This window comes from Larus michahellis, chromosome 6 (assembly GCF_964199755.1).
Source record: "Larus michahellis chromosome 6, bLarMic1.1, whole genome shotgun sequence".
Lineage (NCBI taxonomy): Eukaryota > Metazoa > Chordata > Aves > Charadriiformes > Laridae > Larus > Larus michahellis.
In genome coordinates this window covers 62,328,145-62,353,320 of record NC_133901.1, presented here as the reverse complement: position 1 = coordinate 62,353,320, position 25,176 = coordinate 62,328,145, and the positions used below count along the sequence as shown (strand labels likewise).

Genomic DNA, 25,176 nt, shown 5'->3' with positions numbered 1-25,176 from the left:
TCATCAGTTATTTTCATAACATGCACAGTTTTAATCTGATCTCATTACACAGGCCCTGCGCCTACTATTGAACCCACTTACATTTTTACAGTGATTTGAAGTGAAATCCAAATTAAGAAAGCAAATGAGAGAACAGAGGGAAGCACACAGGTAATGCTTTTTCTGCCTGTAGGTTTACGGACTTATCCAGGTCTCAATTCCAATCAATGGAAAAACTTTACCTGTCCACTTCACGCAGCAGGTCCCTCTCCCTCTGCGAGTGGATGTCCTGGATGATAGCAGCCACGTTCTTGCCTGGTTTCTAAATAAGACAAATACACTGTTTAGCATGCTGCACTACTCTCCAAGCTAGTATAGGTGATTTGTTCTTCAAGAAACAGCATCCACACAGCATTTAATTATACTACTACTGAGAAATATTTGGTTTCAGTTGTGGTTACAGTCTTTTCTGCAGCTGGTATCTCAACAACACTATCAAAGCAGTAAAATGATGCAAACGGAAAATTTGCTCCATTACGTTGTAGCACTGTCTCTTCACAGTTGGCTGCTGTAACAGGCTTTGAAGACTAGCTTGTCCTTCCCTGATACACATTCACTACAGAGTATTTCTAAGAATTGGATATAAAAGGAAACAAACCAGATAATTTTTCTAATATCTGAATTAAATAAGTGCAGCAGCTTATTTCTGACCCTCTAGGAATGAACTGCCTTCTCCTCATCTTAGAGGTTAGCTCATTCTGGAGTACAGCTCTAAGAGACCATGTTTAGCCACAAGAGCTTCAGAAAAGGTAAGTGCAAGGAAGACACGTACAGGAAGTGCTGATTACTTGAGATTCAAGATCATTTACAAAAGATGCACTACTCCAGGCTAGAGTGCATGCAATTCGTCAAACACTTGGAGCATGCACAGCTGAGCAACATAATCATGCAGGAACTTGGAGCAGCATGTAAATAGGTCATGCATATTCCTCCTTCCATGTTGCACTTTTGTTTGTTTGTTTGTTTTTAACAAAGAGAAAGGGTGTTTGCTCATGCAAAGAAAAATAATTCCATGACCTGAAAAACTGCCACTGGAAAGGCTGAAAATCTTTGTGCAGTCTAGGCAAACTCACACACTCTCCTGGGTAATTCACGTTCTGCCTCTATGTTAAGATGCCCAGTCTCTGCCACCTTACATGAGAACCCCTCACCATACCACACTAAGAAAGACTGCCCTGGCTTATGGACTTTTTGGCAACTCCCTTAAGTCTCCTTAAACTATTATACACGTACAGGAGAGAAAGAGACTTTCCCAAAGGTCAAACCAAACCATCCGAGTTACTTGTTTTACCTGAAGGCTCGTAAAAGGTCCCTTAACCTCTTAACTTGGAATATTACAGAGTTATTTTATAAAATAACTTAGTGCTGTGTTAGATAATACAATATGAAGCTCTTCATCTCTGCATTGCCAGTTCCAGTCCAAATCTCCGTGAAAAAAAAATACTCTCTTAGCATTACACGTAGCAGTACACAAGCTTCCATAAATACGCTCACAAGAACACTGATTTTTGGACATCACTCAGGTGTTCCCATATGCTACACAAAGTCTAAAGACTATTGCTCTGTTCTGACTCTATGTAAAAAATAAAAAAAATCTTGCTTTTTAATTTAGGTCATTCACAAGAAAGAAAGAAAAAGAAATCAGTGTGATGTTTAGCCCTGCCATCACTGCTTGGTATAAAGATTGAAGCAGTGAAAAGCATTGCTTCAGGCTTAATGCCTCACTAAAAGAATAGGACTGTCTTATTTTTTTTAATAGGAATAGGACTGTCTTATTTTTGCTGACATGTTGTATCTTACACATGGCTGTGGTTTAGACCTTTGTTAGACCAAGCAATGTGGGGAGCCCACTCAGAAGGAAGCTCAGAAGGGATTTTTGAAATAATGGTATCAGAGGATGAAAGAAAATGGCATCTTTTCCAAGAGCTAAAATTTAGAACAAGAGCAAGCAGCTAAGTATAAAACATCATTAACATACATTCATTAATTTATCTTTCTTAATTTCTTTTTCCATAATATTAAAGCATTAATTAGAAATCAGTAATCAGCAAAGATTTTTAGATGTATTCTCCAGGACATGCCATGGAAACTCAGGAAATGTGATCAGGAATGACTATCTTACCTTCAGCTGCAATTCCTTGTATCTTTTAGACATCCTAATAAGTAACTTGTCATCATTTATCATAGCAGGTTTTTCTTTGTAGTACTGCACCATGGCTTGTGCTGCTTCACTGTAAGCCATTTCCAGAAAGGCCTAGCACAAATGGGGAGAGTCTTAAAATCTACTACATAAATAAAAATACAAAGTATAAGAGAGAAGACGCAGCACAATATTTTTCACTTTTTCACTTGGATTCTTCTCATGCAAAATGTCTTCATAGTACAGAACTGGGTAGCTTTGCAGCCCTGGAGCTGAAATAGTAACACTCAGTCCATTGCTCAGATGCCTTTTAACTGCAAATAATGGTTTCAACCCAGCTAGTAAAGCTGATATGCAAAACTTTAGAAGCCAGTTTAGTTAAAAACTAAATGACTGGAATTTAATCTTTCTTGATATACGAAAACATCACCTTTCCCTCACTTCCTCACTGGTGCTTCTACACCACGGTCAGCTGCTGACAGTATGCAGAACGGCACCGCAGCATGCACTGCTCCCAAGATTGTCAGCTGTGTCTTGCACAATTGCAAGGGATCCAGAGAAAAGCAGAACATCAGACCACGGGCAGCCAGAACAAAGCCAAAAACGAGTTTAAAAAACCTGAACAATGTTAGCTAGCACTTTCATTTACATGAAAATTGCATTCGATGTGACTGCAGTTTAACTGGTCAAAGAATATATTCACAGCTGTGTAATGACTGCATTTTGAAACACTGCAATCTCAAACATTGCGGACTGGCATGGATTCTACCTCCATCTGTACTGTCTGCTGCAGTCTACCACCACTGGTAGACTTAAGCTACTTCAGGTAGACTTAAGCTACCTTGAAGAAAGAGCTCTACTACAATTCGGTGCAGATTAAAAGGGAGTGAGTGAGGTGTCAGTGCCCCCTGTAAGGGCAGAGCCTTCCTTTAGCATGTGTGTGCCAGATCACCCAGCGCAGCCATGGCTGGGGGCTCTGCCACCAGGCTGTGACTGTAATTACACCACTGCGGGATCTGCCTCTGCTGTAACAACAGTTCGGCAAACAATGTAGGACAGCCGAACCAAGCTAGAGTGAAGTCAATCTTCAATGCCCAGTTCAGCTCTACGAGTATGAGTAAGAAGCAATAAAACCCGTCCAAACAGAACAAGAGAAGTCTGAAAGTAACCCTAACAAATGGCTGACAGAAGAAGTTACTAACTTTTTAAAAATTATTATGATAAGTCTTAAAAGAACAGTTTTACAACACTTCTTCATTGAGATTTCAGGGGTTTTTTAATAAGAACTGTGAGGCAGTGGTCATACTTATGCCATCCCCTCATTCTGCAAACACCAATATTTTTTTTTTACTTTAAGAGCAGGCTTCATACGTTTACGTTTCTATCAAAAAAAAAAAAAAAAAAAAAGGAAAGAGATTTTCCCCAAAGATTCTGTCTTCACGTCAATATGTCTTTATGCCAATAGACGTCAATACCAGTGACTCAAAATGCACAGTACCTGATTAGTGGATTTCATGAGGATATAGTTGGTGACCTTCCCAAACGGGAGGCCCAGGTTAATGACATCATTCTCTGTGCAGCTTCCCTCCGGGAGGTTGCAGATGTGAACAACTCGACCCAGTGTAGATTTCCTCTGGGGAAACTGGGGAAAAAAACAACTCAAAACAATGTTTTAATCTTAGATAATCCATCCACTGGATAAGACCTTACATTTTTGCAAAAAATGAAATGTTCTGTTCTGCATACCTGTTATTAAGGACAATTATTCTTCTGTAAAACCTTATATTTTAACATCCTGGTTTAGAAACACAAAAGGGAAGGGAAATGTTTAACTGCAGTGCAGCTTTCAATGGAGTCTCCATCCCTGGACATTAGAAAGCACAGAGAGGATTTCTAGACGAGATGCTCTTATTTGAACAGGACTAACAATATTGCTGCAAAAGCTAACCTGCCACCTCAAATCTTATGGACTCCAGGGCTTCAGCTCCCTGGCATGTCACAGCAGAGGGCTGGGCTGCCACGGGCACAGGCCGCTGCACCGTACTCAGCGCCAGCGAGAGTTTGGAGGCCCCTCCGTGTTTGGAGAAGGAGGCTGCCCCTACCATAGGGAGGTCTCAGCCCCTCCTGATGAGGTCCCTGCAGGACCAGTACCCACCTAGTACACCAGCCACTATCCCTGTGGCTCCTCTGCCAAGTCAGACAGCCTTCCTCACCCCATCCGTGTCTGTCTGTCCCACTGGGGGCTCTGTGCCTTCCCGGCACATGAAGGCACCACACACTATTGCTGAGTAAAAGGCCCTCAGCCGATAATTTGCAAGCAATGCACAAAAAATTAGTATTTTCAAGTATTCCATAAACGCCCATTTATGTGGTGCTGGTGGTGCCTGGAAATTGAAACAGATGCTCGCTGCATTCCCTGCTGAATTTATGGATGTTAGAAATCAGTTTAGATGGCTACAGAGGTGTTCAGGATAGCAGAGGCTGAACTTAAATCCTCCTTCTGCCCCAGTGGACCAGACTGGGCCAGGGGTAAAAGTGACCCCATTTAACTTGTGAAAGGACACACAGCTGTACCTCAGGTTGGAAAACCTACTACTTTCCACTCTCATTGCAACAACACGCAGTAGGAGGGACTTTTCCCCTGGGGACATAGTGACCACTGGACAAGCAGACAGGCAGGGCTCCCAAATTGGGTTGGCACAGGCACGTGGTGCCTGTGCGATAGTCGCTTCCCAAGGGTGGAAGTCTATTTTGGAGTGTTGGGGCAGTTCCCAAAGAGCTGCCCATCTCCCTGACGTGGCAAACAGGCTCTACACTCCTTGTGCAAAGAGGCTTCGGGATATACTTGGAGAAGAACATAATTTACCCCAGCTAATGACACGCGAAACATTGCTCACACAGGATTAAGTCTTTCCAGACTACTTCCCTGTTTATGACCTCTGCTGTTAGGATTTTACTGAAGAGGTAACTCTACCTTCAGTTAAAATTGTGCCATTCAAGGGAAGATGCAAATCACGTAATCTTGTGGGATCAAGTTCACCAGAGCCATCACAAATGTTTGGCTTGTCAGCAAGTTCACAAGTTATAGAGCTAATGTTATCTTATTTACACCTTCATCCCATTACCTTCCCTCCAGGCTTCACCACTTAACCATTGGTGTATTTTTGCTGCAGCAAGACCCTGCATTATACAGTGGTCTGCTATTTAGCTTGCATCTTACAGAGCCTGCCCAGGTGAATAAGGTAAGTCAAAGAAGTGCCGAAGTCCAGAAGTAAGATATTTTCTTTAGCAGAAAAATAACAAAGACCTGATCCTGAAAAAGATGAAGCAACTCAATTCCATTTGAATAGAAAAGGAAGAGATGGCTGCGTGCATCTGGCAAGGCAGCACGGAGTGCATGACAGAAGAATACAACTACAGCTATCAGGGGAAAAGGAAATCTTCCTGACAGCAAGTGCAGTCCCAGTGTAGGAACACCCCAGGTCACCTGGTACCTTCTGTTTGTTTTGTTAGATCTGTTAAGAGGTGGTATGTTAAGAGTCTCTGGGACATACAGTCTGGACACACGCGCTCAGCAGTACATTAAATCAAATGACTGTAAGATGTTACCACCTCCCCACAATTGGCAATAGCTTAAACTAAAATGCTACGCCATAAATCTGCTGTAATTCATGATTACGAAGTGGTCACATACTCATACCAGAAGTCAACGGGCTGTACCCAGCAATAATTTTGTCAGCTGACTGAAGTTAAATTGTATCCATTCATTAAATAGAGCTGTAAATCACAGCCAGAAAAGAAATATACACTTTCCATATCCACAGTCTGGAAGTTAGAGAAGCTGTTGTGTGTCAAGTGTTGAATGTAATTTTCAATAAGACTCTAAAGTTAACTTTCTTTGCAACCGATCTCTACAGGGATTTACCAATGCAGCTGGACAACTACTACAAAAATAATTTGATACACAGCAGTGAAATGCATCTCATACCATTTGCCATATTATTTCACCAATCCAATTTGGTTATTTTTTATTACGGGTTTTTTTTTTTCTTTTTTTGTTTGTTTGTTTTTTGCTTTTCAAATTCTTTATCCCTTTCTTGAGCTTCACATGAATCTTTTCTAAAGATAATAAGAAACTGATAGTCCCATCCCTCCAGTGCTAATGGCTCTCCATGCCTGAGTGAAGACTTGTAGCACGGCATTTGCCTTTTGAAGAGGGATGAGTTATTTGTGGATGGCTAGCACAGAGCAAGCTCTTCCAGAAATCCGAACACTTTGTTTATGATTACATGCAGGGTCAAGTATAATCTCCCACTGCTCAGTTAAATGGCAGCAGCTTAGCTGAAAGTGAATACTACCGTGCAAAGGTGTAATAAATTATAAGCCACCTGGGTTGCGGGTGAATGACAGCTGGCAAACTCAATCTTAACACCTCTAATATAGCTCCCTGTCCACCCGATGAGCTTCTGAAGAAAAAGAGGATTTATAGTGACCGGAAAATCAAAGTTATTGTTTCTTTTCTCTCTCATAGTACTGCAGGTCATTCAGAAGGAGGACTTCTGCAGTCAGCTTAAATGATAAATAGTGACAGATTCTAAGGAGAAATGATACTGGCATTAGCAGTAATTTCATTTGTTGCGAGGTTGACAGACATGATGAAAAGGAACGTTCCTCCGCACCCGCTGCTACTCCACCTCTGACCTTGGAGGCAGCCGTCATCAGCAGCTCTGCTCTTTGCTCCCCTGCACACACAGTGTCTGTGACAGGCAGAAACTAAAACCCCTTCAAATAACCTCTGTCACAGCAGAACCACACAGTAGAAAATTGGTTGGATTAAACAAATCTGGGTGATGTTTCTGTAAGCAAGGCCTGATGCGAACTGGAGCGGCAAGGGGACACAACTCAGCTTGTCTTTCCAGAGTGTTTGAGACCACATCCAGATATATACACAAAAGCTAACAAGGTGAAAACTCGAACCCCTGGATTACTGCTGCTATTCTATGAAAGTCCTAACATGACTCCTTAATGTCTCCAGCTTTAATTGTAGCTTTCCAATATATGTCAAGCTTCATTTTAACCCTAACGACTTTGTATTTCCATTATATATATGATTTGCTTTTATTTGCCTTTTTGCTTGTTTTTCTTTTTTTTTTTCCCTCTTAAAATCTTTCTGCTTTGTCAGTGTAAGAACCACTTTTAATGTTATCCTTTTCTTTTTTCTGGCATTTTTTGATTATTGGGCTAGGAATTCAAGTGCGCATTACAGCAATACAAATGGGGACCTGTGTTGAATGCAAGGTTGGGGGCGCTAATAAACCTAAACCATAGAATGCTGTACACCAAAGCGAATTTGCTAAAAGGTTACCAGTGGCGGCAGATCATATAAATAGTACACTAAAATAAACTAAGAAAATTTAGTCCAGTATAATGAATTGATCTGGGACCCCCAGGTGAGTAACCGTTAGCAAAGCAGCAGCCACTATCTTTGCCACCATTGCTACCTGGGAGAAGGTATCCAGCATGGGAGAGGCTGAGAGCAATTGCTACAAATAAATAACTGGAGACATGGCAGGCTGCTTACTGGGAGCGACACTCAAAGTGAAAACTAATCCAAATCTTCATTCCAAGCTGACGCTGACCTTCCTGTGTCAAAAAGACTCAGAAAATGGGGGAAAAAAGACAATGAGAGACACACAAAACCATTTACCCCCCTCCCCAAACCTCTCTAACAAGCAAACAACTTTTAGCATTGGGAAAAAAAACAATCAAGTTCTGATTTGGCCAAAATCAAAAACATAAAAGAGCTGCAGGGAAGCTGAAATAACAGACTGAATATTCAGACTATTGTTTAAAAGGAAGGCTTCACAGTTTTAATTCCAGTAAGCAGCAGTGGCTTCTACAAGAATCTCGACATGGAGATCAATTTGCTTAGGTACTCACTCTTACCCCTGATGGAGCAGAAGAAAATGTAGAACCTGGCTGGCCAAAGGATCTTGCCGATGTAGTGATAAAAGATGAGCCAACATTTGGTGGATAATCTAAATAATGGATTACACACATTTCATGAAAATCTTGACTCATAGTAATTGTATTAGTGTGCTCAGTAAGCAATGCCCCATTTACATAATAATTAATTTCATAGTCTCTACACAAATTATACACTATTTGTACTGTGAAAACAAGTCATTGTTTGAATGAAAAATCAAATCATACTTTGAAAGGCATAGTATTGACTTTTAGCCTTTCTGTGCACAACTTCTAAAAAGTTTTCCTTGGAAACTTGTACCGCATTTCATTTAAAATGTCCACTTTTCCCCAGAGACTGACTTCCCTTTCAATTAAAAGAAAGTGTTTTTAACTATTGCACATACAACCATTCACCTTCGATACTAGATGGATTGAAAACTGCTGCATTATTTGGTGATAAATGCAATGTTCCATCTGCTGAGCTTAACACACACCGGATACCAGTGCTGGAAAAGAAAGAAAAGAACTTTAGGAGCATGCACAATGTGCCATAAATACTAAAGCTTAATTATTATACAGTAAATTCCCGGTGTAAAGCCACTGAAGTAAGGGATGCTCTGTTAGAAATTCAGTTGGAAGAGTGTCTCTAAAATAATACTTACTTATCTGAAAAAGCCATACATTTTTGGATGTGAAGACTTCCCTTAATGTGCTGATCCCAGTCCTACGTTGAAACAAAGAGATAATGAGCACAGGAAAAATCCTGAGACAAATTTACAAGAGATTGCTTCTCCATTCAGTTTACCTTATTCTAAAAACAATACTGAGATGCTGAAGATCAAAGTGTGTGATGCTGGAGCCAAGTGCACCTTCCATCCAATGCATTTACTGATTCGTTACTTGTAGGTTAAATTATCAGTTACTTTATCAAAGGAGAGCTTCTCTGTATTAGTTTTTAAATCCAGTATACTTCTACTAATTTACTTCACTCTAGCTGAAGAGCTCATCCTGCAAGGCGCTGAGCACCCTCAACTCCTGCAACATCCACAAAGAAGGTGCTCAGCACACAGGGCAGCCAGGGCAGCGCTTACTCAATTTCAACAGATTAGCAAAAATTGTCAAAGTACATTTAGCCATTTACACTTCTATGATCCAAATGAGGCAGTGTATTAAACACCAACAAACAGATCAACCAAAACTCACTGTAACGGTATTTTCCCTGCCCCTTTAAGATGTTGAATGAAAAAAAGAAATGCACAGCATGCCCTAGATGGGGGCTACTTCAGACCAGCCCTGTGGCTGCAGTAACCACAGCAATCCCTTTTGCAAGCAGCTACTCAAAGAGTAAAAGGGAAACATGAAAGAGCAAATATATTCAAATATCCCAAAGCTGCTGGGTGTATAAGTATCAGGTACTATTTAATTTGCTGGACATCTTCCTTCCTGTATAAACACTGTTGTAAGGTTTTTGTCAGGCCCCCATCAGCGTGAAAACACATGCCTTTGCAGTTAGGTGCTGGTCCTGTGATGCGATGGAAAAGGTGGTGAGGACTTGTTGAGCAGGGCTCACCAGGAGGCCAGAACAACCTCAGCCAGGGCCCACGAATGGCTGTGGGGCTCAGAGGGCCACATAAATGGCCTTCTCCAGACCTGACCTATACAACATGATCTAGCACACAGGCTCTCTAGGCAATTGCAAAGCTGCTTCTCGAGGGTGAGGTTGAATTTGGAGGTCCCTTGGCAGTATGAACTGAGAAGTGGGAACGTGGTCTGCACCACACGTGCTGGGCAGCTTCTTGCTTCCAGGCCAAAGTTGCTGGGGACCCTGAGTCCTAAATTTTCCTTAGAGCTACTAGAAGGAAGAAGAGATCCCAACAGAGGAATTATTAAAATCATTTTATCAAAATGTGCTGTTGCGTTTAAGCAAGCTGGTTCCACACGGCTGTTAGGGGGAAGCCTTTGGGATCAGAAACGCAAAGAGAAAGGGAGAGGCAGATGAAACCGCAGATGTGTGCTTACAACACCAGCTTGAGAAGCGGGGGATCAGCTTCAAGCTCCTCCTCCCCTCCCTTTGGGCCCAGGAGATGAGCCGCAACCCCAGCCCAGACCTCGCGTTTCTCACGCTGTGTATCGCTGCTTTTCACAGTGAGATGCGGAACAAAACCAGATCCTGAAACCCCACGAATTGCCATGAAACAGATGTACAACACCCTAAGCAAAACTGTGGCCCTTTGTCTCTGCTTCTCTCGGGCCATCTCTGCGGTGATGGATGCTGACGGCGATGGGGTGGCAGGAGCCGGTGGCCAGATCAACCACCAAGCACCCTGTTCACGGGTCCGAACCGTGCCCAAGAGGTGCCTTAAAACCACTCACCTTCAGATCGAAGATCTTCTTGTCACAGAGGGCGCAGACGTGGGGGAAGTGGAGGGGGGCCGCGCTGCGGAGGTCGCCCAGCTGGTGGGGCGGCAGGGAGCGGGCGGGCAGGTCGGACGCGCCGCCGCCGCTCCGCTCCTCCTTCTGCCTCATGCGAGGGCTGCCGAAGCTCTGCTTGCTGTGGTTGAGGCGGCCGAAGGCGGGGGGGGCGGCCGTGCTGAACTTTGTGTCAGGTGTCGGCTCTTCGGGGTTGTAGAGCTCGTTTCTTATTTCATACTGCTGCTGACTTGCTGACGGCCACAGGCTGTCGCCGGGCGCAAGGTCAGGCTTGTTTTGGCTGGGGAAATTAGGGATATTTTCCCAACTGTTGCTTGTACCGCTGCCATGCAGGACGGGGCCGGGATCTCCTTTCGGATGGGAGCCTGCGCTCGGGTCACCAGGGAAGGCCCGTGCCGCCCCGTGATGGGCTGCCACCGCTGCCCCATAGGCCTCCTTGGAGAAGGTGGCGGCTGCTGCCTCATGCTGCAGCTGGCTGGGAGCCCCAAAGTGACCCTCAAAACATGGCCCCGCTGCTGCTGAGGCAGCGTGGGCCCCGCCGGCGAGGAAGCCATGCTGGCTGGGCTGGTCCCCCTCGGAGGCGTACGCCTGAGGGGCGGTGGCGGCAGCGTTTTGCTTGTTGTACTCGTAAAATCCCCCCGCAGCGGCGGCAGCGGAGGTGGAGGCGCCCGCCTTGTTGAGGCCCACCACCACGGGCTGCTGGCCAGAGGTGGGAGCCATGACACTTCCAAAGGGACTCATGACGATGGCGTTGGGGGCCTGGGCGGGCCCCAGGCTGCCCCCTGGCGTGGCTAAGGCCGGGCTCTGGGCAGGAAAGGCAATGCCGCCAGAGGGGAACCTTGCACCAGTGATGCCGGGCCCCTGCGGCGGCCCTGCAGCGTGTCCCTGCGGGGCGTTCATCACGGTGGGGTGCCTCAGCTGGTTGAAGAGCGGCTGGGACATGGCCACTTTGGAGAGCACCTGGTTGAGGACGGTGGCGGCGGCCGGGTTGTTGGTGACAGCGGTCTGAGCCAACTTCAGCCTATGGAGGGTGAGCTGCGCCTGGAGCTGCGCCAGCTGCAGGCTGGCCGGCGAGGGGAGCAGGGGGCTCGGGGCACCGACGGAGAACGGACTCTTCTCCAGGAGCTTGGCAGCGCTGCAAAGGATCAGGATCTGGGTTAGCCGAATTTGCCCGACATCTACCTGCACTAAAGCCTGGCATGTGATACAAGGCCACTTCCATAGATTTAGCTTATCTAAAGCCAAGGAAAGCAAGGTGGTGAGTGACAATACAGCCATTAACCCATCATCTTCCCTTACACATCCGCTGGCGCATCCCCTTCAATCAGAAAGCTACGAGAGAGACAACTATGCCAAAAATCTCTCTTTAAAACCCCCATTGCATCCCTCACCAATGCTCTGGACCAGGCCTTCAGCTCATTTTAAGTACCCATAGGACTCATGCCTCTAATGCAGACCAGGAACAGAGGCAACACAAGCCCTCCCACACCATTCCCAAATCTATGTTATTTCTCTTCTCTGCACTTTGTGCAACCTCCAGCCTCCCTGCTGAGACATCGCTGCTCCTGACCATTATTCCCTTTTCCACAGAGGAAGGGGATGTGGAGAAAAGGACATCAAATGGGACTGTAAAGCCAGCCCCGTAGGTACTTCGCACCCAGCACATCTGGCTGCATAAAGCAAGATGAAATACACCACTTGTATTTATTTTAACTGTTTACAGTTCTCATTTAATTAATCTGCATGGCAGACAGTTCTGTAACAAAGTAGTTTCTCTTTGTGCAGATGCAAATGTAGAGGAGGATAAAAAGCGAATGATTTGCCAGAAGCTGGAGCAACTAGGAACAAACTGTCCTGAAGAATTTTCCCTGTTCAGCTGGAACATAAAGCAAAATTTCTGCAGTGACAGCTGGTGAAAATCAAGATCTTTATACTTTCTAGAAATTAAAGGTGCATTGAATGTTCTCCTTCAAGTCTTCTACATGGCATGAATAAACAATGACTAAATTGCCTGCTTGAATTCCAGAGCTGGGAAAATAGGAGGTGATACTTTAAGGCATGTGGTGGTGGTGGTGCTTGGCCTTGGGAAGCACCTTTAAGACATCTCACCAGTTCACAGCACCACCACCACCGCTTTCTCCCCCAACCCTGTCAAACCCTGCAAACATAAACCAGGAAAAAAAAAATCAAAACGGGTAAGGTCTAAAAAAGTTAAAAGCAAGAGAAATGTTATAATGGAAAGTATTAGGCAGCACTAGCTTCCAGGCAGCTGCTCCCACCCTGCTTTTACCACCTGCCCTGCACCCTTCCAGGATGCCTCCCGCATCATCTGTGGCAGAGCCAGCCTGGTCCGCATGTACGTACACCGTCCCATGGCCACGCTCCCTCCGTAAGTCATGCTGCCTACGCTTGGCAGCAGCCATTTTCATGCCTCCACCAGAAAAATGTTAGCCATCGCTTTTTCCACCACCAGGAGCCTCTGCTCACAGACAGCACAACTACTCAGCGCATTACAAATGGCTGTTCATTCTGAAAATGAGAGCAGAGAGCATTCGAATAACAGGGATGTGGTCCAAAGCTCAATTAATTTATATTGTAAAAATGTATTGAGTTTCAATTTAGGCCTTTCAAAGCAGCAGGAGCTATGCATCAACCGCCACGCAACCCTCACTGTTAATAATTGGCCAATTTGCTAAACTGCATGGATGAAGTTGTAGTTAATGATAAATGTCTTGTCAGCATGCTACATTTGAAAACCACAAATTAGCAAAACATCTGCTTAAATCCAAAGTATGACTAAGAGAAAATGAATGGGTTTCATATTTAACGTTTAACTTCCACTAGCAACTGCAAGGCACATCTGTCTCCCAAAATACAAAACGCCATTTGGATAAGTGTATCATTATGTACTGACGAGACTCCCTGCCAGCACAAGCTGACACCAGTGCGCTTCAGAGCTGAGGTGCCTTTTGTTTTCCCGTGTGGTTTCCATCGCTTACTCTCTGACTTGCACTTATAGTGCAGTTTGCTTTAAATTTGATTACGGATGAGATTCGGGGCACAAGTGCAGCCAAAACAACACAGAGGCACTCAGAAATCTCAGCCCATGAGAGCCTGAGGACCCATAAAAGCTTCCAAGGAGCCCTGTGGGGTGTAAGGGCTTCAGCGAGCAGAGGATGCCACACTGGCACACACACTGTTGTCACCGCCAGGGCACATGGCACAACCCTGTGCCCAGGCTGTACTGTGCCACCAGCGTCTGGAGCGTCCTGGCTTGTGATGTGCTGTGTGGGACTTGCCACAGTCCTGACAATTGTTTCATTTTACAGCTGGTTATACCTTTTGTACGCTAAGTAAACTGTAAAACTCTTTTTAAAAGTTTTATAGAGCATGCAAATAAGAATTGCCTGGTGGTCTTAAAATAAAAAGAAAAGCCAGAAGCCAGCATACTATGTTTTCCGGCTCAGGAGCCACAGATGACTCCTGTTCCCAGCAATCTAATCTCACCATGCTGCAAGCCTGTGCAGCAGCGTGCACATCCCGACAGCTGCAGCCGCTTCCCAGCTCTCGTGGCTACCTGCTGGACGCGGGCATGGGCTCCCTCTCTCCAGTGAAATCATCTCACTTGACACGGCCACAAGCCCTGAAGCTCCCTCAGCCTCCTCATATTGTGACCAACTTTGGAGCACTCTCTTAGAAACCCCCCCAGCACATAAGTAGTGTCCTGCCAGAACACCCCCGAGCTGGGCATGCCTGGGGCACTTGCTGCACCCCAGCTCTGGAATAATTTCTGGACTCTGCAGCTGGGCGTGGGGAAGGCAAGGGCAGGAGTACCCTGCATGGCTGCGTGGTGGGCAGCCTCCGGCCAGCTCAGGTCAACAACTTTTGGGCCGTGCCGTGGAGCTGGGCAGCGCTCTGCTCCCTGTGCCTGCCAGCTTCATCCCCAGCCTGCAGGCCAGCAGTGAGGAAAACTGGGGAGCTGCAGGGAGCCGCCTTACCTGCAGAAAAACAAATGTCACAAGGAGAAGCCGCAGCCTCCAAGCCACACGCAGAGGGACAGAATTAGTGAGGAGGGTTGCTCCCATGCACCAGTAGGTCTGGGAATGGCCACAGCTTCGAAATACAGCTGTCTGTTATGAATTTCCAGATTTCAGGGTGTTTCGGGTTGCACACTTTATCCCCCCACAGCAGAAACAGAATATTTTATCATCTAATCAAGGCAAAGAAGGAAGGTCATGTTCATGGGTCAGTGGGAAAAGCAGATACGCAGATGGGAGGTTGGGGGAAGAGCTATGTAGAAAGCATCTTTTAGAGTGACACCCAAATTTGAGGATTTCTGTTCTACCATGAAATACAGAACATAAAGAGACACACGGGACTGGCATGCACAGCTTTGAAAATTTCTTTCCCTCTTTCTGTTCTACAATCATAATATTTATGTACTTGATAACATAATTTTGCAAATACTCCTGCTACAGATTTACTAAACTGTTGGAAACTCCAAACACAAAGTGAAGATAGCACTCAGCTAAGGCATTTTGTGGGGGCCGTTCACCACTACTACACACACACCTCCCACCCCAGCTCGTCCTCAGGTTACCAAAGCGCAGCCCCCGCCTGCTCATGGGGGGTCTCTGCTGCAAGATGATTCAAAGCAGCTGAATGAAACTCTCATTCGCCATTGAGAGCCCAGGGAATTAGCGTGCGTCAGCCAAAGTTAGCTCTATCCTGCGCAAAACATTCCCGATTATAAGGTCAGCGATGTAAAAAGTAAACAGAAGTTGTCCTCTTCATTTATTTATTTAATATTAGTTGTACAGCTGGGCCACACCAGCACTCTATTTGCACAACTAGGAAAGCCAGAAATGGTCTGTCTTTACTAAAATAACGGCAGGCAGGAGCACTGCCATACAGTTTCCACAAAGAAATCCACAAACTAGGCAAGTTTTCGCACAGCTCTGTGAGACAGGAGTTCAAGATGTGCGTCAACTATTGTAATACTCACAATGAGATTGCAAACAGTGGCACAGCTATATTGCTATAAATCAATTCAGCCCATCTGCCACCCCTGTAATCCTTATTATGCTTTCAACATCCAAGAACAGCGAGCAACACACAGTGTCGGAGGTAAAGTATCTACACGGCTGGATTATTTAAGTAATCCCATCTACAAGAGTGATGAAAAGGCTGAACACAAAACATGTCTATTAGAACAGACTGGCAACCTGGAGCTTGATTTTCAAATGACAAAATTAAGGATTTAGTTGCAACGGGTTATTTAGGAAGTATTTATACTCACAAATATTTGAAATACTGCATAGGGTGTGAATTTGAATACTTTAAGAAAAAAAAGTCTAATTCATAGCACTGCAGAATTTGTTTTCTTGCTTTTTCCATAAATCTTGCAGGTCTTCTAAGATTTTTGCATTCCCTCCCCTACGATACATTTGCCTTCAGATATAATTACATCTACCTGTCAAAATCTTTGAAAGATAAATTTTTAATATTTTTTGTTCAAAATGTGCACCTTTTTTCCTAGCTGTCTGTATTACTGTCATGATTTCAGAATTAAAATGGCCAAGGATATTAAGATACCCACGTATCCTAGACATATGACTACTCTGCATTAGCACTGTATTAGATTTGAGACCATATTTGCAAGAGCATGCTGTCTTTTCATCCATTAAAGCTGTTTCTGAATCAATTTTCTAACAGTTAGGCAACTTTAAATTTTTAATTCAGGACTCTTGAATACGTCAAAGAAAACCATTTCCTAATTATCCAAGCACAGAATCCATTATATTCTGTTATGCAGAAGTGTAAACATCCCTTCTCTGTAATGTATCATTTATTCAAAACACATGGGGCTGTCTTCTCTAAACTCATCCAAAACAATTGCTGCTGTACTAAAAGAGCAAATTAAAAAAAAAAAAAAACAACTTAAAAATAAACAAATCAATTGTTATATAAATGAAGTTGATAAGATATTAGGGGTAAGTCTAGTCTTCAAATTAAAATGCACCATTTGACAGTACTTCAGCGAGATTACATGTTTGTATGTGAGGACAGAATTCAGCCTCTTGAATTCAAGGGAACTGCAAAGCCGTACTTCAAACTCTGGTAGGAGAAGACACAGTTCAGCAATCGCAACAATTATTAGAATAATTAATTATTATAATGATATTTTATGTTATGCTGTTTTGGTTATCCCATTAAGAATACATTTTGGGGTTACGTTCATATTTGCTTGTGGAATAAACCCAGCATTTACGTCAACAAAGACTGGTACATTGGTTAAAAAATGCACAAGGGAACTTTTTTCCTGTACTCTAAACTGCATCTGGGCAACACTAAATCACTGTTCTCTTTCTCTTCAGCTCCCCAAGAAGCATTTTCTTTGAGTTTTAGTGAAATTACTTTCTTGGTCAGAAAAGCTTGTGGAGTCTGTTGAAAGGAGAAACCCCTTCCACCTTTGTAATTTAAGTTCTGAAATCATCTGCCCTTGAACTTTGTTTGCTGAGTTCTAGTTAGAATTGATAAAAAAAGAGATCAGGTTTCACAGTAAGTTCAGCTAATGATGGGGAGCACTAAAAACCTTAAGCTACTTTAATACGTTTCTAAGCTGCAAGTAAAACCCTTCTTATCCCAAATAACGATTTCTAAAGCCCTCCATTATACTATCGAGGGAGTAAAATAAAACATCAGCCAATGTATACACGTGCTTTGCCAAGTAAGTTTTGCATCTGTTTGGCAATGGTAAACTCTATTATCTGGACAATCATCCAACCTAACAGTCTGCTGGAAGATGAAATGTAAAATGTTATCGCAGAGCTGCTAAACTCCAGGTTTACAAAGCTGATAGGAGTTAAGTGCCTGCCTCCTGCTGAGAGTCCTTTTTGCTTATTTTAAACTTTCAGCCAAAATGTTCTCTGCCTTTGTCTCTATGCAGAGAAGTCACGCAATTTCCACCGGCAAAGGGACAAGATAAAGGGGCAAACACAGTGTGTTGCATTTGTTCATGATGCCCAGCACAATTGCTTTTCTTCATAACAGCAGAGCCCTGTGGTCCCCTGTTACACCCAGCCCCTTTTCTGAAGAGCTATTGCCCAGAGACGTTGGTTGGAAGAGATCTCTGGAGCTCAGCTGGTCTGACTTCCCACGGAGGAAAGGCTAGCTCAGTCCTTTCTCCTTTTGACTGTCCAATGGATTTATCAAATCGCCATTTCATGTTGTCCTCATCAATATTGCATCCAGGTTATGTCAGATCCGGTTTGTCAGGATTACTCTGGATTCCCACGCGGCCTCCAGAGCACTTGTAAATCCTCTCCTCTTGGCACTAGCTGCAGATTTAACGGATGCTTTATTCACCCAAGTCATCAATGAAAGTGTCAAATAGACTAAAGACTGTTCCCAAGAAGGGAACTGCGATGCACCTTTCCATTTTCTCTCCACACACCAGTAGTTCAAGGACATCTTATCCACCTCACAGCTCTCCTTTGCATGCTGAAGAGACCACACTCTTTCCTCCCAGTCACTTCTGCTAAAAAAATCAACTGTCCTCTTTGTAGTGGCAAGAATAAAAGGGTGGATCATATCTGGTGAGACTGATTTTTTATTAACAACTCTTGCTCTATAGTTCTGGAAGAGCTGTTTTGGATTGGTGTTTAAAATCAACTATCTGTTCTCATTTCTTTACAGCAACATTTGTTATTTGAGTTGGCTGCTTTCAAATGATGAATCCAGCGCCATAGACAACAATTTGCCCTTCCAGTGTGAGAACAACAAAACCAGGTACCACTGAAGACTGCACTGGCCATCACACCTCCTCCCACGGTGAGTCAGTATACATTTTACCCTGGAAATATGTTTCTTACATTGCCTGGAATTCCAGATTGTATACTGGGCTTATTTCTGCTTTCCCCCATGCAACACCTCTCTCCATATTTAATTAGGCAAAGTTCAACTCCTTTCAAGTAAGGGACATAGTCTAGCAAAAGTACCACCTAAAACCAAGGTTAGAGGTACGATTTTCAGAAGTGTGAAAGTTATAGTTTTTTCCTCTGACATTTAAATGTTTGGTTTTGATGATGTGCCACAGTATGTCAAAAATGCCTCTCAGGATCGGTGCGCACACTGGTCTACATTTTAAATTTCAATAGGCAACCGTACAAATTCCTTTACTATATTGCAATGATCTATCAGCAAGTGCTTCTCAAGGAAACATAATTCTTTATTTACTGAAGTTAAAGAAATGTATTTTAAAAACTGCATTATTAATATATGCTAAAAACTGTCAGAAATAGCTATAGCACCAGATCAGTGCCCTCCATAACACGTTGCAAAATCAAAAGTAGTAGAGGAATCGTGTCTCAGCTTTATGGAGCTTTCAGGGCATGCCGCGATGGTCTGGCAGTGCCATGCTGCCCACGCCTGCCTCCCCAGCACCCTTCCTGCACCGCTCTTATCATCTAGGCTTCAAATACCCTTCACGGTGCGAAGTCCCCAGGCCAGATCATCCCTGCCAACCGGCATCCCAGCAGGGCTCCTCTAAGAAGGGGTGTTGGGGGTCCCCAATACCCTCACCGCCCCAACAGCCGTGGACACTGTGCAGACGACGGTGCCGCCGTGCCCCAAGCCCCCTCCTGCTCCTGCCCCGGGCAGCGAAGGGCACAGCCCCGGTGAACAGGAAGCCGTTTGGGAGGGGAAGAGCAGGGGAAAAGGTGGTGTGGATGGTAATGTAAATCCATAGGGTGAGCAAAGAGGCCGGGACAGGGATTAGCATGGGCAGAGCCAGGTAACACTGTCAGAAACGGGGCGAGCGGCTCCAGCAAATGTACCCTGCTTCGGGGACCGCGTCTGCCGCGTGGTTCAGTGCTCGCAGCGCCGAGCCTTCCCTCGAAAATAAAAGAAATCTGGGGAGAAATGATCTGGAAAGCTTATTATAATTTAAGGAAAAAAAAGAAAATGTATCCTTTAAAAAAAAAAAAAACAACCAAAAAAACCCCCAAGTCAGAAACTCTTCAAAGGCTTTTTACGTGAGCACACAGACAAATGCCCAACTGAAAAATAATCCTTGGCATATAGTACTTACTAGAAAAGATATTACAGTCATATCTCACTGCACCTTCTGCTAATGTGTTTTCCACATGGTATTGTTAACCACTACAAAAATAATAAGTTTGAGTGTATCAATATCGCGCACTGCCTGGAGGCACAGCCATTTTCATTTGTGTGCTGAAAGTAGGAAACGTAAAGTGGTAGGCAGATAATTACTCATTTGAATAAACCATTTCTATTTCACAGTAATGTAAGACAATATAAAAGCCCTTTTACAAAGGTAACATCTTCAGTTTGTAGACAGGAAAATGACATATAACTGTTGAAAGGGTAAAGTACTAAGAAGGATTTTTGTTTCTAAGTATTTGTGCTCAAAGAAAGGATTGCCATGTGTGGAAAAAGCCAAAAATATTAAACTCAACTTTTTTATCCATTCATTTTTAAATGTTAGTCCCGATGATATATTTGAAAAGTTTAATGAAAAAGCCTATTAATAAATTAAGTCTCTAGGAGAACACTGGTCAGCATTCATAATGATAATGGCACAGGCTACGGAAATCGTACACAAACCTGGGCTCTTCTGTTTGTACCCTCAGTCAGCCAAAACACAACAGCTTGCGCCTAAAAGTCACCCAGGAGCATCACAATCATTCCATAATTAATGCAGTATCACCAGCTCCTCTACAAGCTGTTTAAATCTATGTGTTACCAGCCTCCACAGCGCAAGAGTGCGCAAGAAGAAATGCTGGAATAGCTCCTCTCTAAAGTGGCCAGTATGTTTGCTTTCTCTTTACCACTAATATTTAAAAGTAGGTGATTTAATGTAATAAATTAAAAAAAAAAAAAAAGCTTATCCTATTTTTTTAATCAGATTTCTGATTAGAAAACCAGAACCTCTGCGGATTTCCTAAGAAATATTACATAACTATATAGTTAGGCCAATTTTTCAGTTTTCCGTTCATGTATATTTTAAAAGCACATAAATGTTATAAATTCCTGTTGTTTACATACCCACACACATTACTGGTATACATAAATTATACACGAACCTTATGAAGCCCAAATCTAATTCAGCTGTTACTGAAGCGTGCTGCAAAGCCTTTCCTGATTTCACTGTAGCACGAGCAACAATCCTGTATCCCTTTTCAGTTCTATTTAATTTAAACAGAAAACATCAAAGCAGATTGCTCTGTTTTCATGATCTCTTTGAAATCGGCCTTTAATACTAGGCCATAATATTCCTACTGTTACATGGAAGTAATACACAGTATATTTTGGCCTAGAAGCTTTCATTCTCTATTTTGCAACGAATGTTGCTCACTTTTTTCTTTAATGCATCCCAATTTCTATGCTAAAGAAATTTTAATGTGAATCTTGAAAGATACACGGGAGGTTTTATTTATTTTTCTTATGTTAAAGAGCAACAGTTGGTATGAATCAGACCTGAACGTGTTCCTTCTGGCAGAAAACTGTCTGTGCCAGAACTGCTGGAACTCCTTGGCTTTGAGAAGTTTAATTTATTGTCTTGAATAATAAACTGCCATTCAATCAACCTTGTGAAACAAAACATAAAACAGGCTGGTACTTAAATCTTGAACAGGGACCAAAAGAATTTTCCACAAAGGAAACAAAATTGGGTGAGGCATTTTATATTAAATAACGTCAATTATTTTATTCTCCCTTTTTGTCTGCCTTCAGTATTAATTAGGAGTAACTGACAGTTAATATGCTCCAAGCTCTGCATGGTAAAATTGATTAGTATACTAAGACGGAAAATAAGATGCAGTTTTTGATGAAAAATATCAGGTTTCAGAGCATTGCATGTGGCAGCTGTGAGGAAGGAAAAAGTGTGAAGATATTAACCCATCCACGACACTCAGCTGGGCATTTGCCCAGTCCTGCTGACAAAAATGTCAATGCAGACGGCAAGTCACCACTTTTTGGTTAAGCAGTGCATTATTTCCCTACTTAATTTTTGTCCATTTTTACAATAAGGCACATGCTCTGCTCAGTAGCTGTAGTCCATATGACTAAGTAGCTTATACGGCTAAGGGAAAACAGGTTGTAATTTATTCCACTGGCCTGTGTAGTTGATGTTACACCTTGCATTACTGATGTCCCTTTTAATTTCAAAACACCCTGCGACTCTAATTCAGTTTTCTGTGTGAAAAGATGTCTAAGAAAGTTGTGACCGCTATTGGGTTTTTTAAAAATATATATAATTATTTTCTTTAAAATTACCTTATTTATTTCCCAGACTTTGCTTCTGAAAATCAAAAGCTGTCTTGAAGTATAAAGTATCAGTTATTATAAAAAAACCCAAACCAAACTAAAATTAATAATGTTGCTCTGATTCTCTTTTTTTTTTTTAAATTTATTCCAAGGAATTCTATTCATAGCCTAATGAAAGCACTTCCAAATTCAACCGTCTTTGAAATATTTTGGCATTTTGACTTCTTTCGCGTTTTGCAAATCATTCTGTGCCCACTGGTTGTAAATGACATTAATATAATTCTGCTTTGTGTCTACTCACACAGACTATGAGGCTTATTACAGGGTAGTTAACCATGGCAAATCAATAGGATACAATTTGGTACGGAATGTCTTTTAAAGTATAAAAGCCCTGGTATTACAAAAAAAGCTGAGCACTATACGAAGCTAAAGCACAAACCAGATCGTATGATTAATTTGAAATCCCAGTTAGCTGTTACCACCAGAGCTGCGCACGCCTGCCCTTTTCCCTTCGCTACAGAAAGAGCTGTACTTTAAAATTAAATTTTAAAGATCGATAAGATACTCCGCTTGGCAGATTAGCGTCCCCTCCTTGCTAGAGACGGAGGAGACGGACGTTTCAGCGCGGCGGTAGGAGAACGCGAGTGACATGACGCGATCCTACCTTCTCGCCACATATAGGGCTGCCAGGAGCAGGGAGCTGGTGCGGAGGAAGCGCGGCCAGGAGCCGATGTCAGCGTTGTGCACATGCCTCCCGGTAACATCCCACTGACATTCTACCTGCTGTCTGCGCCCCGACTATTTACAAGCTTCCTTCCAGAAAGTCACAACTTTAGGAATGAAAAAAAAAAAACAACCACCAACCCACCCCAAATGGAGGACTGGAAGGCGGATCACGTGGCCGGTGGGAGCCGGTCTTGTTGCATTACACGCAGCAAGTGTGGATGGCAAACAATATCGGTTGATGTTTATGCCATATGTTCTCGGTCTCTTCATGTATCAGCACCAAAACTGTGTTTCTGCACAGTGCAATGCCACAAGATCCTGGCAGGGAGAGGGTCACAGTCTGATTAGGTGAACTGTGGAAAAAAAGCGTCACGCTAACGAACACCGAGAGGGACTGCCTTTACAAAGAGAGCCTTTGCTCCAGAAGGCACAAGCATTACCCAGCTAAAATTTTAACAATTTCTTAAAAGGCACACTTAAATACATCATCTTTTAACCCCTGAGCAATTTCTGTGTTCAGACCCACTGCCTCCCAAGGACAGTTGAGGTTTTGAGGAAAGACACTGTTGTTATTAGGGCTCAAGTCAGCTATCTGCCTGCTCAGAAATGGTCAACAGAAAGGAAATTCATCATCCAGTGCTAACCCACTGCCCCAAATGTATAGGAATGGTGACCTGCACCACAGGCTCTGCTGGGACTCTAAAGCAAGGGCAAGAGGCAATGAAAAACCTGCACCTCCTTAATGTGGTATTTGACGAGTTACCTCAGCAGGTCTCTCCTCATTGCCAATCCATCCTTGTTAAATCAAAGCTTTTCAAGACCAAGTTTTGCACCTTCCTAAACCAAAATATTTTATACTTTACATCTGGATGTCAAAATTACTGATCTTTCCCATATGTCACATAACTCAAAAATTAACATAGACACAAGAAATGCTATTTTCCTGTTCCTGCTTCTAACATACCACAGGGTATACATCAATACGAACTAAATAAGCTGTTCTCCTGTATCCAAAGATCAAAATAAGCCAAATATTCCCATTTTTACCTAGGGTACATTAGCCCCTTAAGCCCATGAGACCACTCTCCTTACAGCTGTTTAGCTGGCGACTCTACTAACCTGCTGGGACGCAGCAAGAGCTTGTTAAACTTTCTTTTTGCAATTAACAGCATTAGTCTGGAAACCTTTTCCAGTAGCAGTGGCATTCTATATGTGACGTGATCCTTCTATGGAAGATGCTGTTTCCTAAATTACTTTGCACTAAGGCAAACCACACACTAAATCGGCCTGTGAATATGTACCTCTTGCCTTTAAAAAAATAAATTGTGATTCTGCAATACTTCACACTTGCTCAAAGTGGAGCCTGGAGGGGTATCCATCCACATTTTCTAATTTTCTTTCTCGTCTTTTTTATTTCTCCCCGTGCCACCTCAGAGTGCTCTCCCCATCTCTCCAAAGGAGAAAACTACTGTTCAAGTTTCTGGCTTTTCTCCAAATAAAAAAAGCCCTATCTTAAAGATGGCAAAGACTGTGACTGAAAGGAGAAAGGCACCTAACAGGTGGTCCAAGGGTGTTCCTTCACACATGCAACTCCCATCAGGAAACAGCAGAAAATTCTGGGGAAGGAGAAGGAATTAGTAAAACCTATGGGGTTTTTCTACAGCCTGTTGCATCTCCCCCCGGCACAGACGACCTCACACTCTCCTCTGCATCTGCATTACATTAAACAGGATGAAGAAACGCAAACCAACTTTCACTTGAATCTGAACTCTCCATTTCATGTCACCCTCAGGATGATCACGTGAAACACATATGGCGAGTTCAGCCTGGGAACGGCGTTGAGACCTTTCCGGCCAGGAGCGGAGCTAATCCCCACCACTCCCCGCATATGGCTCATGACTGAAGGCTGCAGGTTCCTCCCTGCCTGCAGCTGCCGGCCCAATCAGCGGCACGGGTAGGGACAGCCAACTGGACTGTGTCAGCAGATGGACTTGCATTTTTTCCACCGCGTCGGAGCAGGCCAATGACAAAGGAAAGCAAAGTGAGCAACACGGGCGGTTTGATTTCAGAAAACGCTCGCTAGCACACAGGCTGTATGCTCGCTGATCTCTCTGGAGAGGGAAAAGATTCACTCTCTCAGCTCTACAGTTTTCCCTAACCTGCATTTTCATCTGTCATCAGATGCTCGCGTTTCACTTCACACCCGGGGAAAGAACTTGCCCCAAAACAACGTTCCAGGCAATCTGACAAATGTCATCCTGGTGGCATGTCCTCGCTTCATCTATCTGCTGAGCTGGGGAAGAAAAAATAAAAAAATAATAATAATAATAAAAAAGAAACGAGCAGCTAGTTCTTCCCGCCCCCCCCCGCCCCCCAAGGAAAGACCTACCATTCAGAATAAATCAGTTAACATTCACTATAAAGTGCTTTTCCAGTCTTTTTTGCTATCCAATTAGAAGTGATCAAAAATAAATATTACTTTTGAAAGTGAATCCACTTGAGAGAGAGATGGTGAAGCCTCCCAACTGGTTAAATTTCAGCTGGGAGCCTTTTCATTGTTTTCAAATAGGAACAACACGCTAGTC

At 43.4% G+C, this 25,176-nt stretch overlaps 1 protein-coding gene across 36 annotated transcripts in view; it reads right to left on the bottom strand.

Moving 5' to 3' along the window:
• RBM20 (RNA binding motif protein 20) overlaps positions 1 to 25,176 on the bottom strand; it is a 109,592-nt gene that overhangs the window by 16,790 nt on the left and 67,626 nt on the right. For 11 of the 36 annotated variants that reach the window (XM_074592426.1, XM_074592435.1, XM_074592428.1 and 8 more), the window contains 8 exons: positions 24,751 to 24,884; positions 10,520 to 11,711; positions 8,809 to 8,870; positions 8,561 to 8,652; positions 8,126 to 8,217; positions 3,678 to 3,821; positions 2,162 to 2,293; positions 222 to 301 (listed from right to left, as the gene is read on the bottom strand). In XM_074592426.1, coding sequence (XP_074448527.1) covers positions 222 to 301; positions 2,162 to 2,293; positions 3,678 to 3,821; positions 8,126 to 8,217; positions 8,561 to 8,652; positions 8,809 to 8,870; positions 10,520 to 11,518 — 1,601 coding nt within the window. In that variant the 5' untranslated portion in view covers positions 11,519 to 11,711; positions 24,751 to 24,884. Of the gene's footprint in view, positions 1 to 221; positions 302 to 2,161; positions 2,294 to 3,677; positions 3,822 to 8,119; positions 8,218 to 8,560; positions 8,653 to 8,808; positions 8,871 to 10,519; positions 11,712 to 22,529; positions 22,809 to 24,750; positions 24,893 to 25,176 lie in introns of those variants that run through there. The other 25 variants (XR_012587693.1, XM_074592416.1, XM_074592442.1 and 22 more) reach the window with 6 other exon arrangements.